Below are 16028 nucleotides of genomic sequence, written 5' to 3'. Positions count from 1 at the left end.
GAAGCTGGTGCTGTGCAAGCTGTAGCTATTGCCTTCATTTGACGAGCTCTCAAAGCAGACATCCGGCCTGCAATTGCATATAATATAATATTTTATATTCACACAGCGATTGAATGGCGCATAAGACCTCATCCCAGCCTACGGCTCGTAGTGTATACCAGGAACACAGATCTCCTGTGAATGTGGACAGATAACACTAGTGTCTATAGACTCTTTCAATCATAGACTGGAATGGCAGAAGGCTCACCTCGAGTTCTCATGCAGTGCCACGCAAATGTATGTCTGTAGGTTTGCATAGTCATCCAGCAGTGGAATGCCTGCATGGATCGGAGCACACAGTCAGCCCTGACAACACTGCGTATCGTTTGTTTTGTCACTTGTAGCCCTGTCTGTGTCTTTCATTGCCAGCTTGTACAGGCACTGACGAGAGGATTTACTACTGATCTCCTTTCGGCTGCACGTGTTCTAGGCAGGTTTTCCCTTGTTTGTACTCCAGATCCCTGAGGCTTGACTGTGAAGGTGAGCGAATGAGTGGCGCACCGTTCACAGTCACCCAAGGCACATACTGGTGCTTGGGCACCAGTGCATCAGTTGCATCGGCAGCTGCCCGCTCCAGGTCGTCCCCTTTTCCACCTGTTCAGCCCACAAGACTTATCTCTTCATGATGCACACGATTTCCAGAGTGCTCCTGTCATACATTTCAGACGTATCTTCGCCATAGAACTTATGACATGGGCTGTCTTTAGATTGTTACCACTGTCCTTACCAATCTTCTGGCATTGTCTCTATATAGTGTCATAGTTAGGGAATAACTCGGGAAAAAAGCAGAATTATTGCCCCACTACGGTGTATGCAGTAAAAGATGTGCGCACCAGTGGCACAGTCCTTGATGTCATTGTAGGCCAGCCCTGCCTCCTCTGCACATCCCTCCACGCTGTCCTCTATCTCAGCCCCATATTTCCCCTCCACGCATGCAATGAACGGGAACCAATCCTCCTGATGCTTTGCTTGGTCGATGGCGCAAGCAAAGACCCTGTTGAGGCGGCACTCTGCCTCGCCATGCTGGCACACAAGCCCCTGCATGGGTGCAGTGGCCATGTGCTTAAGTCATGCCAAGGTGCGATAAACTGCATGATCTGGGCCCAACTATGGCGTGCAGTCACGTTGCTTACCTCTGATGTGTTCTTGGCATTGCCATATGGGACGAGATCGAAGTCTATGTAGTCAGAGAGGCCATTTTGGAACAGCGGTGCTGCGACCTTGGTAGTGAACTGGGCGCAGTATGGGCAGAGGCTTTCCTCGTAGAAGCCCACTGTCACCTTATCCTGCATGAAAACAGAATATGTTAGTACTCAATCTGTTGATGATCTGCCTACTGGGCCCTGCCTAAAGGTCCTCAAGGTGGGCACACACGTGGGCCTGTATGACTCTTTGCTATACCTGAGACACTAGTCGCGCAGTCGCACATCCTGACTGCAAGATGAAACACAAGAGTGAAATGACGAAAGTAAGCTTGATACTGGATGCTGTAGAAGTCATGACGAGGCTGATCAACTTTCTCACTTTTCGATCGGCTCTGATTCTCTCGTTGCAGGCACCTCTGACTTCACTAATCTATTGAAAACTCACGTTGTGGGTGGGGATTAGTGCTTTCTCGTGCTGCTTTCTCGCGACAGAGCTGTAACGAAACAGGATGTGAGCACATGCGTCCACGTGCCATCTTGAGGGTTCATTGAAACCCTTCACACTTCTTGCACAACAACGCGCGAGTTTGTAGTTTACTATGCGTTGGCAGGGATCTGGAAACAGGTTCGACACAGAGCTGGAATGTCAAACGGATCATCGTCCATTCAGGTTCCCTTGGTGAAGGCTCTAAAGTCTAAGAGAGGTTTAGGCAAGCGCGATTTCTGTTCTTCTGACGAAGAAGAAGAAGAATTCAATCGCACTATTGAGGTCTTTACCGAAGATACCCCACTGCCAAAGACCGTCTCTACGACGAAGAAAGTGCACATCACCGAGTCTAAGATTCTAGGAACTGCTCCTCCTCGCAAGCCACGAGTCGGACCAGAATACCAAGCAAAACTCCCAGCTCTTTATTCTCAGAAGGGATCGGATGCCAAGCAGCCCTGAGGCTCACCGGGCTGGGATGGTGGCTTCCAAGGTAATTGAAGGCTAGCCATGTTCGGCACCAGGAAGGCGCCCAAGCGCTTCTCGCTGCTGTTGCTGGAGGAGGGCGAAGACTACGTTGAAGACTGGGTGGCCGAGGCCAGGTGGCCCTCCAATGTGTCAGGCAACTGGCAGGGCCTGCCCAAGCTCCAGGGCCGATTGCGCCTGTGCTCCAAGTCCATCTTCTTTGAGCCGGACGATGTCCGCAACCCCATCGTCAGGTGCTGCACCTGCTTTACTCTGTTCCCCAGCCTGCATTGCCTGCTGCATCTCTGCTTCCCACCCACCCATCCCCTGCCTCCAAACCATCCATTACTGACCGGGATAAGTATGCCCTGCAGGCTGCCGCTGTCTCAGGTGCAGCGCATGGAGCCAGAGGGCAAGCAGAGCTTTGGCATGGCGACGCAGCTGGTGGTGAAGATGCGCGCCAACATGGCAGACGCCCCTTATGTGTTTGAGAAGGGCGCCATCACCAGCTGGCACTTCCACCTGGCCTATGCGCAGCTCAGCGGCTTCATGCCGGTCGCGCACCACTACCTCGCCGCCTCCCGCCTGCCCTACTCCGAGCGGGACGAAGCCCTCCAGGTGCTGATCTCTGTTACCTTGTATCGTGATGCGAACAGTCTCTCCTTTTGGAGAACCCTTGATAGCAAGCTGTTCCGATTCAACAGCCTAGGTTATTGCTGCAATTTTCAAGGATGACGGGCAAGCTTAGGTACTGTAAAAATACAGAATTTGTTCTAGATTTTCAGCATGTCTGGCTCAGTGAACACAGGATGCTTCTGTCGATCTTCATAACGGCATGCTGTACAACCAAAGCCTCCCAGCATGCAATGCACACTGGCATGGGGAAGAATGGTCTGTGACATTACAGAGAATGACTGGCACAGGCGCTGGCACGGGAGCGGATGGCGGCGGCGGCATTCGACACGAGCCGGCTGGTGGACTTCACGGAGCGCGTGCAGATCAGCCTGGCCGCCGCGCAGCTGACGCCGCTCGTGCGCGAGTCCGGCCGGCTCGTGGTCACTGACCGCCGCGTCTACTTCCAGCCGCTGCATAACGTCACCGGTGACTCACCAGTGCGCGTGCACGCTCTCGCAGACGTGGCCGCCGTCGCCCGCCGCCGAAGCTCCCTCAAACCCACCGGTGCGCCTTCTGCAGACCTCACCGATTCTTCAATTCTTGCGCTACATTTAAACACCCTTATTTGTGAATGAGTAAGCATGGGCCTGTGTCTCTTCCCAGTCACCTTGGCCCGTCTTCATGTGCTGCATGTGACTGTACGCGTTTCATTTCTGTCGAGCAGCTCTAATTATAAGGTCGATCACGTTATCCAAACGGGGTCTAGGGTGCAGCTGCAAATCACTTGCAGCATGTGTGGCAGCAGCCATAAGTGTCTCCAATGCCATCATGCAGGGCTGGAGATATTCTTCATCGATGCGGGCGGATCTGCGAGCGGCCCCAGTGTGTTCTTTGCGTTTGGCAGCGAGCTGGAGCGAGATGATGCGGCGGCCGCCATTGCCGACCAGCCTAGCGTGGGCGCCAACCTGCCGGGCGGCCGCGCCGTCGCCTCGGCCTGCGGCTCCATCCTCGAGGTGAATCCCCATCCACATGCTCCCCTTTCATCCTGGTCTTTCCTATGCATTTAGTGCTGTCTATATTCCTTGCAAATGCAGCTATGTTGCCTGTCCGTGGATTTGCTTCCCACTGTCACACAAGCTACCTGCCACATACAGGAAGGATCTCACTCTGTGAATATGCATTTCAGTGTGCTGTCGCGCTTCGCCCGTTGGGCAGGACTTATGGTGAAGAGTTTGGGGAGGTGTAGAGGAGGCAACCACATCTAGTAAATGAAGGTAGTCGCTCAGAACGGCGTGCAATCTAACATTCTTGGTCCCTTGCGCCGCTGATTAGATGCGGTAAAGAGCCCACAAGAATCTTTCTAACTGCGCGTCCTGTGTGCAGGCGGAGGGCGGCTGGCTGCAGCGGGTGACGGGGGCGTGGCAGGCGGGCAAGATCAGCAACCGCGACTACCTGCTGTTCTGCAATCTAGCCGCCGGCCGCTCCTTCAACGACCTCACCCAGTGGCCCGTATTCCCCTGGGTCCTCGCCGACTACACCTCCGCCAAATTAGACCTCAATGATCCCGCTGTCTTCCGCGACCTGTCCAAGCCGGTGGGCGCTCTCAACCCGGCGCGCCTGGAGCTATTTCGTGAGCGCTTCCGGGAGATGCCCCGCGGCGAGGTGGGGCCCTTGCTAATTGTGTCTTTATGCTTCTCGCATGCAGATCTTGTCCGAATATTCCTTGCACCAGAAGTTTGAGCCGCGTATGAGCTTATGACTTAAGTTTCAGTATCCTTGATGACTTGCCTGAATACGTAGGCTGATCAAGTTTGGGTTTTCTCATCTCCTCCCCAATTTTGTTGGAATCCAGAGCATGCAGGCCCTGCTCGGGGCTGGGAATAAATTGGAGCTGCTCTGTTGCCAATTGTCGACAAGCTGCATGCTCAATTGTATGGGAGTCAATTGGGGTACGTGGAACTGCAGGGCTTGGACTCGCCGTTCATGTACGGGTCGCACTACTCGTGCCCGGGCTATGTCATGTTCTGGATGGTGCGCGCGGCGCCGGGGCACCTGCTGCGGCTGCAGGGCGGCCGCTTCGACGCTCCCGACCGCCTCTTCTGCTCCATCAAAGAAGCCTGGGACAGCGTCACCGCCTCCACTGCCGATGTCAAGGAGCTCATCCCAGAGTTCTTCCTGTCCGACACCAGGTGGGCTGTCCTGCTTGTGCCTCCCTGGTGCTGTCTGCTTGTGTCTTTTGTTCTGTCACATGTCCTGGCCTGGTCCCATGCCGAGACTGCTGTATTTAGGAGATGAGACGGACGTGAGAGACATGGAAGAAGCGAAAAACACACTTTTCATGAAGAAGCGCTGTGTTGTTGTTAGGCTGGCATGGATATTGAGCGTCTCAAGCATTTGCAGTCGACATGATGATTGGAAGCATAACAGCATTTGAGTCCTATCCTCAGCTTTGCTATATTACAGCAGTGTCATGAGAGTTGAGCGCTCCAAGGGTGCGCTGGACAAGGTTTTAGTAGACAAAGATCGAGGCCCAGTGTCATGTGCAGCTTCCTGGTGAATGCGGATCATCTGGCGCTGGGAACGCGGCAGAACGGGCGCGCGGTGAATGATGTGGAGCTGCCGCAGTGGGCCCACTCGCCGCAGCACTTTCTGGCGCTGCAGCGGGCCGCGCTGGAGAGCCCCTTTGTGTCCGCCAACCTGCACCACTGGATCAATCTCATCTTTGGGTGAGCCTGCCCCCACGCTTACATAGTGAATTTCCACCCCCTTCCTTCAGATAGGGGGATGGGCTCACCCAGGCCCTCAGGGGTGGCAAGGTCACTCATGCCTCTGGCATGCCTGAGTGTTGTCTCCTTAATCACGCCCTAGGCTTCATCAGGGCGTCTGCAATATATCTCATTCAGTTCGCTCTTCAGCAGATCTTTTGCATTGATGATCATTGCACTTTCGCAAATGTAATATCCAAGAGCAAGTTGACGCAGCACCTCAAGCCAAGCTCCTGCGTACAAAGCATGGCAATGCGCTTTCTCCAAGGACACACTGCATCAAAAGTGGCCCGTGAATACCTTACCTTGCCTGAGCCGGCTGGGTCCTTTGTGCAGGTACAAGCAGCGGGGCAAGGCGGCAGTGGAGGCGGACAACGTGTTCCACCACTTGACGTACGGCGGCTCCGGCGAAACGGCGCCGATGAGCAGGCACGAGCGCGCGGCGCTGGAGGTCCAGATCAACGAGTTTGGGCAGTGCCCGCGCCAGATCTTCCACTCTCCCCACGCTCCCCGCCTCGTCTGCCCGCCTGCGCCCAATATAGGTCAGAAAGGCGCTCCCTCTTCGGCTGCACCTCCTCCTGTAAAGTTCTGAAGCGTGCGCTGAGCATCACGCTGTGGACTAAGAGAGGGTACCAACAGCTGGTGGCGTGCACAAGTTTGCCCAGCCTTCCTTCTGCTCTTCTGGGGCCCACTTGAGTGCTCTAGGATTGCAGAAACGGGCTGGGATTACTTGTGCCCTTCATCGACAGCTAGAGACACAAGGTGGGTACTGACTGGGGAAGGTCCAGGGCATAACCATGTCTCTTGCAATCTTGCAATCAAGGTGACCAAGGTGATCTCATCGCTCATCAATGCATCACCTTCCTCCGGCATGGCACTTGATATGTGTCCACTGTCCCAACAAGCAAGGGTGCATAAACAAATTGTTCTGTTGATAAATTCTGTGGCTCAGACGGAGCGGCGGAGGCAGCTGCTGATGCGGCGGGCAGCCCGAACAAGTATGGCCGGCGCACGGGGACGGAGGCGGGCAGCGAGCTGTCACTGGCGCTGCTTGCCACCATCCGCGAAGCCGTGGCATCCCCCAGCCCCCACCTCGATGTGCCTCTGGAGGTGTGCGCAGATACTCTCCTCTTGATTCTCTGTCTCTGAGCAGATCTGCGTTGCCTTGTAAAACATATCAGCATATATGAGGTGCAAATTTGTTAGAAATTTAGAATATCAATCCGATTGCTGGTTGTGCAGGTCCCGGACATGCTGGCAAAGCTGGACGTACTCGCCCAGCGCAAGCGGCAGGAGGAGTTACTGCGGTCCTCAGAAGCTGACGATGCCAGCACGTCTTCCCTCGACACCCAGGTATCAGCTCTTCTCTAGAATTTTCTCAGCAGGTGGCGGTGCTGCATGACACACAATGCATGGCTTGTCAAAGCTTCCATTTGCAGTGCACTCCAGATGTCATGAAGACGTTCTTCTGGTGTTGTCCACAGAAAGATATTTATAGCATATAGCATATGGTGGCATCAATCTGAGGCTCTTCTAGCAGGTTGGAAGGGGCTTGTGTGGGAGCCTCGCCTCTAAACTGGCTCATTACAGCGGCCAATATCGCTGTCTTCGTCATGGCAATGTGGGGCCCGTAGGCGGAGAGGGAGACGGCGCCGGTGCCGTTGAGGGGGGCGCCATCGCGGCTGCGCAACTGGTCGGGGCGGCTGGGGTCGCAGATCACCTCTCTGCGCGGTACGCTCAGCCCGACAGCTGACAACGTCGGCAATGTCACCTCCACCCTCAAAGGCCTCTTCCAGCGCCAGGGCAGCGCCGGCAACGGCCACGTCCCCACCGCGCCGAACCCCCCGCTCCCACCGGGGGAGAGAATCAATCTACTCGAGCCCAAGGGCCTGCAGCCCATGGCCGAGCCTGCAGCCGCCAGCGGTGGTGCAGGAGCAAATGACGATCAGCAATCTGCTCTTGGTGGCCGACCTCAGCGGCAGTCTGACCCAGTCAGCAGCTCCCTTGCGGGTACCAATGGAGCGCCAGCCGGCAGCTCTGGAGACCCGATGGCTTCATCCAGCAGCCAAAAAGGAGAGTCCGGTGGTCCAGCGCAAGAGAGTGTAGCCGGTGAGCCAGCTGGGAAGAACCGGGCTGAGCTGGGAGAGAGTGCAGCATCGCCCGGATCATCTGTGTGTGATGGTGTATCGAGCAGGCTCCCATTTGATGACTCCGGGTACAGGGATACAGAGCCCAGCCGCAGCAGGCCGGCTTCTGCGCGGAGGGCTTCTCAGAATGGGGACTTCAAGGTGAGGCTTCCTTCCACAGAACAGTACTATCATCCACATGCAATCTTGGCACAAACAGCAGTGAAATTGTACAACCGCCCGCTCAAGAGCCTTGACAGCACAATAAGTTTCTGTCAGGGCTTTGGTGGTTGTGGGTGGCACTGACAGGTGGCCATGCTGTGCAGACGAGGGAGACCGTCCCTTGGCCGCCTGGGTTCAGGGACAGGCTGCCAGAGCGGCCCACGCGCAGAATTGTGGCGCAGCAGGGCGCTGTGAATGCAGCAGCAGCCGCGCGCACAGAGGACGGGCCCCTGGTGTACTGCGTGGGGCAGACCGGGACGCTCAAGATCTACTCCTTGGAGAGCGGAGCGCAGGTGCGCAGAGCCTTTCGCCGGCAAGGAATATGTGTTGTCCCTTAGGCGCTCATGTTCAGGGAAGATGCATATGCTTGTGACGTATTGTGTGCTCAGCTCGTTGCCAGAAAAATTTCGCTTTGTTGTCAAGGCGCATATTACAGGAGACTTGCATGTGGTGGTGGCATGTCTTCCAGCGTGACAAACTTGCGGATAGACTAGAGAGGAACAGAAGGAGGAGTCTGCGTCCCATCTTCAAGGGCAAATGAGTGTGCGAGTGACATGGAGCTGTGCTGTGCAGGTGAGGTCAGCCAAGCTGGCAGATGTGCCCTGCACATGCCTGGCCCTGCTGGATCCTCAGGGCGACAATCTCAGCAGCCACCCTTTCGCCCTCGCAGGCTGCTACGACAACAAGGTGCCCGCTTCACCTCAGCATCCCCTTCTAATGTCCTGTTTCTGGCATGCTCTCTGTACATTTCTCCTACTGAATCCCTTTGGGACTGCCCTTTGAGATGATCACCACAGACACATTTGTATTCACTGGCATGTGCTAAATTTCAAGTGGTCTTGCTGCAGGTGTACGCAACACAGCATGGCCGGCCGCTGGGCAGCTTTGGCGCTCACGACGATGCGGTCTCCTGTGTGCTGGCCCCGCCCGCCGCAGACCACATCATCACTGCTTCCTGGGACTGCTCCGTCAAAACCTGGAGGTGCTCATTGCCTGCCCCTCCCACGTAATCTCTTTCCATGCATGTTCTTGCAGATGACCTTGCAATCACATCCGAGTCTTCACATTGAAGATGCCACCCATGGAACATTGTATTGAAAATGTGGAATGTAAGTGTTGTGCAATCATTTGCCCAGGCGGACATTCGGACGTTCTAAATACTATTCATTCCGGTATCACTTGTATTCTTTCCAAACCTTTGAAACCCCGTTGGGGCATTGGCTGAATGGACGTTTCAAATATTGGGCGCAGTTTGGCGGAGGGGCGCGCGCCGTGGGGCGGCCAGCCGGTGATGCCCTCTGCGGAGCTGGGCGAGCACGACGCCGGGGTGTGGGCCGCCGACTGCGACGCTCGCGGCCGCCTGCTCGTCACCGGCACCGAGGATGGCTCTGTCGTGGCCCTGGACGCGCGCTGCCGCCAGACGCTGTGGCAGGTGAGATTTGCTTTCAGATCACAGGCTCGGCATGTCTGGAGAAGTCAATAAGGGAGGATCATGAGGGCTGTGCACATTTTTACAGTGGCGAGAAGGTCGTGCTCATAGTGTTCTAGTCATAGTATTCCAGTCATCGCAGCAGCATTGGTGGCCTTGTGCCACTTCAGGCGGGTTCTCTTGTTGCTTGTGGCGCCTGTGTCTGTCCTCTGCTCTTGCGTTGCAGAAGCACTTCTCGTATGTTGTGGCGCCATGCTCACAGCACAGCCTTTTCATACCGACGTCTATGATTGACCTGTTGGAGTGCTGTAGCAATTAGAATTGATGCAAGTGACGGCTGCGTGCGTGCGCGCAGGTGACAGTGTCGCAGGACTATATCGGCGGGCTGCGGCTGACCCCGGACGGCAACATGGTGGTGGCGGCTGCCGCTGATGGGCTGGCGAGCCTGCTGGAGATGCGCAAGGGCGGGGCGCGCCTGTCTTCTGTGGCGTGCGGCGGCCCCCTGCGCTGCGCTCAGACCGACGGCCACCTGGCGCTGCTCGGCACTGAGAGCGGACAGGTGACGCTCTTTGATGCAGCGCCAACGATCTGAAGAGGAGCTCAATGGAACACACTACAACATAATACTGAGGGTGGAAGCATAGTGAGAGGTACTGTATCTGTCTGCCCTGCAGGTGCTGTTCTGGGATCTTGGGCAGCAGCAGGGGGAGCGCCGTGCCACGGCCGGAGGCAGTTCTCCGGGGCCTGATGGCATGTACAGGCAGCTGCAAGCCAGCGGCAGTGCTGTGAATGCGCTGACTCAGCTGGACGGCAGCTTGATCACAGGGCACGAGGACGGCGCCCTCTGCTTGTTTTCTGGGCAGCTCTAGATGCCTCCGCTCGGCTGGCTGTGTGCTTGGACAAATTTGCTCATGGTGCAGATGTGATCTCATTGGGTAGGGGGGGCGCATAATATGTCACTGTCAGTATTTGGTCGTTTATATGTTTGCCATTCTGTTTTTCTCAGCAATCACGACCTGATCGTGCGCCATTGAGTGCCACAAATCTTTGCAATATACATGGAACGGATTAACAATCGCAAAGCGGGTTTCTGTTGCATAGTGAGCTCTCTCAAGTTCCCTAAGGAGCATGCTTGAAGCTATGGCTCATGCGCGAACCTTCTACACGTCATCAATTGAATATTGTACATTGGGACCCTAGCTAGGGAGTCTTGTGCAGCAGACAGCTTTCCACCCACGTCTAACTCTCGCAAGCAGCTACGGCATGCTTGTGTGTGATCAACAAACTTTGGGGCCTCAAGATTGGTATTGAAATTTTGTAGCCAGCTTCGTATATACCCTTCTCTGCGCTGCTGCAAGTTCCCACGTGGGAATGTCCAAAAATAAACAGAACAGCTCTTCTGAAACTATCTCGCACAACTCGGATGATCACTTGAATATCTCAGAACACAGTATAGGTACAGTATCTGGACTGGCTGAATACCTGTACAGTGAGGATCATGATCTCCGAGAACTGGCACGATTGTCCGGCATTGTCCACAGAGGGTCGACGGCATCTTGATCATGTCTGAAGGGGGACTCGTGTCTGATGTGTCTGATGGGGGCCACCCTCGGACATGCTTCAGATATGTCTAGTACACCTTTTGAGTGTCTGATATGTCCGATGATGTCTTGGAGATCTAGTGCAACTTAGGCACATGTCTAATGTATGTTTAGATGTTGTTTATTGTGTCTGACTCAGACAGCTTGAGTGAGGGCCTTAGCATGTCCAATCCAAGTTGTAATGCAGTTTGTCCAGCATGTCCTTACAAAGTCTTACTGTGTCCAAACCACTGGTAAATAGTAGTCTAGACGTGTCCAATGCTGTACTTATGTGTCAAATAGCAAGCTTGACATATTTAACTGGCACTAGCCAGAGAGCAGCCTTATTAGACTGCTGTCTTGAGAGCTGTACAGTCCCCAATTCCAGCTCATTTGGCTACAATTGTAGCAACATACTTTCTGCATGAGCTAGGTGCAGCATGCATGCTGCACCAGCACCGCACACATCTGCCATTGACCCCAGATGTTTCCAAGATACCGGTAATTGTAGCAAAGTGCTACGCTGCGAGCATGTTCACAGTGCATCTCATAAATTCCTGCCAGCGCTGATAACTTCCATCTTCCCGCCTGCTGCTCCCCCTGCCAAGCAGGCAGCGCCCAACGACTTCAGTTGCGGCGATGGCAGCTGTATTTGCGCATGCGCGGCGGCTGCTACAGGATCCCCACTGCTGCCACCACCAGCCGCTGTGAGGCCATGGCCCCCCAGCCCTTGAGGAGCATGTTTGTCTGCGCTCAGCTGGGCCACAGGCGCTCCTGCAAAGCAGGGTGTTTGTCAAAAAGGACCACTCTGGCCTTAGTGTTGCATGCACACAAAGCAGCCAAGCAAATCTTTTCTCAAGTGTTGAGCCGGAAGTGAGGTGAGCTCCTTTCACTGATGAGCTGAGGGAGCTTCAAGAGGAACCCAATGGCAGCATTGAACAGGGAAGACCTCATTGCCCAGCCGTAATATGTATGCATCTTATGTGGCATTTCGACAGGACATTCAGATGGGGTGCTGCTGCAGCAGGGAGTCACCTGACAGAAATGCTGCTCAGATGGCAAAAGATGCAAAGACACGCTTTACGCCATAAACAGACACGCTTTACTTTGAGCACAGAGGAACTGTATTGACATCGTCAAGCAACATCACATGTCAACATATATCGGACTGCTGCAGCTTGTTTTCAATCCTCGGACGGATCAATCGGCAAGTTCTCCGACGACCATAGCAGTGTGTCTTTGAAAGAGGCCAGTACAAGAAATTGAGCACCTGTAACACCTCCAGTGGATGCCACAGTTGCTTTCCGGGCTGCCTTGGTGGCTAGCTGCTTCCGAGGCGCCTTGCCTCCGCAGGATTTGCGGGCGGTCTGCTTTTGTCGCACCATTGCAGGTTCTTTCCTGGACAAAAGCTCGATCTGAGGAAAGATTAGTGGATGGAAGCCCAGACGTTACGCCCGAAACGCAGCATTCAGGCTTGTGCCAAGTCTGGCTCCTCGTGCATGCCAGAGCAGGTCCAAGCTTGTGCGAGAGCAGGTTTCTCTTTGCCAGTTACAGCGCTCAATTAGTTACAATTGATCTGTTTAGGACTCTCTCAATTTTTAAGGGAGCCTCTCATCACCGTCGACGTCATTTGGGAGAGGGCTGGTGTTGCCAAAGCAGCATAACAAAAGTTGCGCAAAGGAAGAGGATGCTCAATTACAATTGGAAAGTATTACAGAAACAGTAGTGCCAATATATGTTAAAAGTTTACGAAATCTTGTAACATATACGATGAGACAGTCTCACCGAAGGAAGTTGATCTAGCTTATCCAAGTCGAGGACTGTCAACATGTATGGTGGAGGTGCGCACCATGCTCACAACCTACTTTAAAAAAATAATGTTAGAGGTGCAATTGAATACGTTATTGCAGATTCAACAAATTGACACGCTTTATCTCGCAGATGAGGTGAATGCCCTTGTGATCGACCTTGGATCCAGCACAGTCAAAGCTGGCTACGCAGGGGAAGATACCCCAAAAGCACTATTCCCTGCGGTGAGTCATGAATGTAGATCAAGGCATCAACCAGCATGCATTTAATGTAAGTTTGTGGCATTTGCAGAGCAGTGCAGATTGCCCAAGACATTGCACCTGCACCACTTAGACGATCATACCTAGGCTGTATATGTCACCCAGCATGACTGTGATCCCTGATTGCGCAGGCGGTGGGCTGTATAGGAGAGCATGATGGCAGTGAAGTGAGCAACGGCGGTGAGAAGAATGGACGGAAGCTGCATGTCGGATCGCAAGCGATGGGATTCAGGAAAGATGACATGGAAGTGAGAGCATTCTTGCCTTATCAAACCATGGCCTCAATGCCAGTAGTATCACTACAAACCTGTGTCCTCTGCAACGTGGTTGCGCCTGAAAACGTGCTCTTGTGGGGAATTTGTTGATTGCACACAGATATGGGTGCTACCCGCAGGTTGTGCAGGCGTGTAACAACGGGCTCTATGACAATTGGGATGCCATTGAAGCCATCTGGGGCCATATCTTCAAGTGAGCGCACCCAATGTGACATCTCATCAAAACACACTTTGCTCTCCTGCTGCTGCCTGTTACCATCAAAGATTTGCCTTGATCAAGCCTCAGTTCCTAATCTTTCAATATGCACCGTGACATGAAACAAATGTGCGCATGCTTGCAGTGATCGGCTCGCTGCAAATCCCGCCGAGCATCCTGTAATGCTGGCAGAGCCCTCCTTCAACACAAAGGACATCAGAGAGAAGACGGTGGAGCTTCTGTTTGAGAAGTTCTCGCCGCCTGCTGTCTTCCTGGCGAAGAACGCTGTGCTCTCTTCCTTTGCCATGGGCCGACAGAGCTCACTGGTAGTGGATGCTGGCCATGAGGGCATTGTAGGTCAGTCCCTCCATCTCCCTTGCTCTTATTATGTTCCTGCATGATCTCACCGCTGACCTCCGCGGAGCCCGCTACAGTGTGTTGCAAATTGTTTCTGCACACACTTGCGCTTAGCACTGTAGAACACATTTCTATACTGAGGCAGTGGTGGCTATGCGCGCAGTGTCGGCTGTGCATGACGGGTACGTGCTGCAGAAGTCGATAGCGAGGGCGCCCATCGGCGGCAGGCTGCTGACGCAGTGCATGCTGCAGTCGGTTGAGTCCAAGGGCATTACAGTGAGGCCGTCCTACTCTTTCAAACGCAGCATCAACGCTTCTGGCCAGTATGAGGTGTGTCATCATGAGCTATCCTCATTTCACTACCCCTTCCCACTTGGGGTTACTATATCTAACAAAGTTTGGTAGTAAATTGAAGTTAAATATAGTACCCCCTGCTTCCCTGCAATGTAGAGTTGGATTTCGGAGAGCCAAAGCAATCCTAGAAATGATGCCTGTGTGCTGTGCAGTTGAAGAACCTGGACTTCCCTCAGACGAGCCCCAGCTATCGCCAATTCAACATGGAACAGATTGCAGCGGATGTCAAAGAGAGCATCGGGCGCGTCTCAGATGGGCCCTTTGATGCAGAGCAAAACGCCAGCATCCCCACAGTCAACTATGAGGTGATCCAGTGGATCTAAGAAGGCCAGGATTTCTCCAGCACGTTTGGCAATTGCATGACTGTACTAGTTGTCAAGTCTGGATCTTGGCTCACCTGTTTTCCTGTGCTGCAGCTGCCTGATGGGCAAGAGATACAAGTTGGCCCAGACCGCTTCAAGGTTCCTGAAGTGCTCTTCAACCCGGTGGGACATCACTCGCCAAAGGATGCTATAAGGCTATCACTTGCTCACAAGAAACTACTTTTTGTGGCTTTGAAGGGCGTAGTAAACAAGATGCCTGACTTCATGCTCTGTAGACCATCAAGGCAATATTGAAGTGCCTGACTTTATCCTCTATAGACCATCAAGGCAACATTGAGGGTGCTTGCGTTCTGCAGAGCCTCTTGTCGACTTTTGCTGGCCTGGAGACTGTGAAGGGGTATGATGGAGGCGACCTGCTGGGCATGCAAGGTGACTGATTGCACATGGAAAGCTGTCGAGAGACAGATGCGTTCGAACGCCAGACTCATTGTCTGCTGGGTCTTGTGATTGTCATCAGTGCATGTGTGCCTTGCAGGTCTGGTGCAGGACAGCATAAACCGCTGCGATGCAGAGCTGAGAAGAGATCTCTACAGTGGCATCCTGCTGGCAGGTATGCTAGTCTGAGCTGAAGCCAGACTGATTCATAGAGATCATGCATCCAGGGGCTTGCAGTCCTGCCAGGCCTGACAAATGGCGTTGCAGTACATATCACATGCATTGAAATTCACATGATTAGTCCGCCCAATCTAGAGGAGCACCTGAGAAAGGTGGGACAGTCGTGTTATGGCCTGCCCAAATGTATATCGAGCTACAAAAACAGGGGCTGGGGAGCTCAAGACAACAGCAGATTTACAGATAGATGAAGATTACAGACTAGGAACTGCTCAAGCAAGTGCCTATGTGCGGACCACTCTAGTTTATCTCCTGTGCAGGTGGCACGGCGATGTTCACAGGGCTGAGGGATCGGCTGGAGAGGGAACTTGCAGAGGCAGCGCCGCACAACTGCAAAGTCAAAGTGACATCGCCCGCCAACTCGCTGGAGCGCAAATTCAGCGTGTGGATAGGTGCGGCACAAGGAGCTCTGCTGCTGCTCTTTTCTGTCATTGTCAAGCTTTAAATCTTGCATGTGAAGATGCTGCCGCTGTCTACCTGGTGATGGCAAGCAAGGAATTTCATTGAAAGTGCAGGGGGGTCCATCCTGGCATCTCTGGGCTCGTTCCAGCAGATGTGGGTCTCAAAGAAGGAATATGAGGAGCATGGAGCGGGCATCGTTCACCGGAAGGCTCCCTAGAGAAACGCCTCAATGACGCACCCAAAATTATTGTGCACACCAAGATCTTGCGTCTGCTTTCTGCCAGGACTGGTATGATGCAGTCTGCAAATTGGCTTGTGGGCATTGTAAGTGTAGTATCCCGCAGCTGAACCCTGTAAGGTCAATGTGCAGCTGCGGCACATACAGTAATCACAGGCTTTTCTGTGGAAATTCACATACAGATGACATCGCAGAGACTTCGTGCTGTGATGTATGCATGTATTTTAGTCCAGAAGCGGACGCAGCCTTGTGGGTATAGCTGCAGCAGTATT

General features: G+C 53.8%; 4 protein-coding genes across 4 annotated transcripts; 2 read left to right on the top strand and 2 right to left on the bottom strand.

The window, feature by feature from the left end:
- Nucleotides 1-243: 243 nt before the first annotated feature.
- On the bottom strand, nt 244-1331 carry COCSUDRAFT_55450 (GILT-domain-containing protein; the record flags this gene model as incomplete). Its single annotated transcript, XM_005651931.1, has 4 exons — nt 244-317; nt 541-633; nt 873-1077; nt 1173-1331. The coding sequence occupies 4 exons, from the start codon at nt 1329-1331 to the stop codon at nt 244-246; spliced, it is 531 nt and encodes a 176-aa protein (XP_005651988.1).
- Nucleotides 1332-2178: 847 nt separating this feature from the next.
- COCSUDRAFT_45865 (beach-domain-containing protein) lies at nt 2179-10360 on the top strand (the record flags this gene model as incomplete). The annotated part of the gene is made up of 18 exons (XM_005651930.1): nt 2179-2387; nt 2508-2751; nt 3057-3312; nt 3583-3761; nt 4132-4410; nt 4714-4937; nt 5295-5474; nt 5850-6055; nt 6466-6623; nt 6756-6866; nt 7148-7336; nt 7735-7801; nt 7949-8154; nt 8435-8548; nt 8710-8843; nt 9113-9293; nt 9646-9849; nt 9965-10360. The coding sequence occupies 18 exons, from the start codon at nt 2179-2181 to the stop codon at nt 10157-10159; spliced, it is 3336 nt and encodes a 1111-aa protein (XP_005651987.1). The 3' UTR covers nt 10160-10360.
- Nucleotides 10361-11417: 1057 nt separating this feature from the next.
- On the bottom strand, nt 11418-12255 carry COCSUDRAFT_55448 (hypothetical protein; the record flags this gene model as incomplete). Its single annotated transcript, XM_005651929.1, has 2 exons — nt 11418-11644; nt 12141-12255. 2 exons carry the CDS (start codon nt 12253-12255, stop codon nt 11418-11420), a joined length of 342 nt encoding a protein of 113 aa, XP_005651986.1.
- Nucleotides 12256-12698: 443 nt separating this feature from the next.
- Nucleotides 12699-15735, top strand: COCSUDRAFT_34828 (putative Acttin-related protein 4; the record flags this gene model as incomplete). The annotated part of the gene is made up of 11 exons (XM_005651928.1): nt 12699-12711; nt 12812-12903; nt 13071-13187; nt 13334-13407; nt 13556-13767; nt 13931-14097; nt 14274-14426; nt 14538-14606; nt 14991-15054; nt 15377-15508; nt 15632-15735. The coding sequence occupies 11 exons, from the start codon at nt 12699-12701 to the stop codon at nt 15733-15735; spliced, it is 1197 nt and encodes a 398-aa protein (XP_005651985.1).
- Between the last annotated feature and the right edge of the window lie 293 nt (nt 15736-16028).

Source organism: Coccomyxa subellipsoidea (assembly GCF_000258705.1).
Source record: "Coccomyxa subellipsoidea C-169, whole genome shotgun sequence".
Taxonomy (NCBI): Eukaryota; Viridiplantae; Chlorophyta; class Trebouxiophyceae; family Coccomyxaceae; genus Coccomyxa; species Coccomyxa subellipsoidea.
This window is presented reverse-complemented; position numbering and strand designations above follow the sequence as displayed.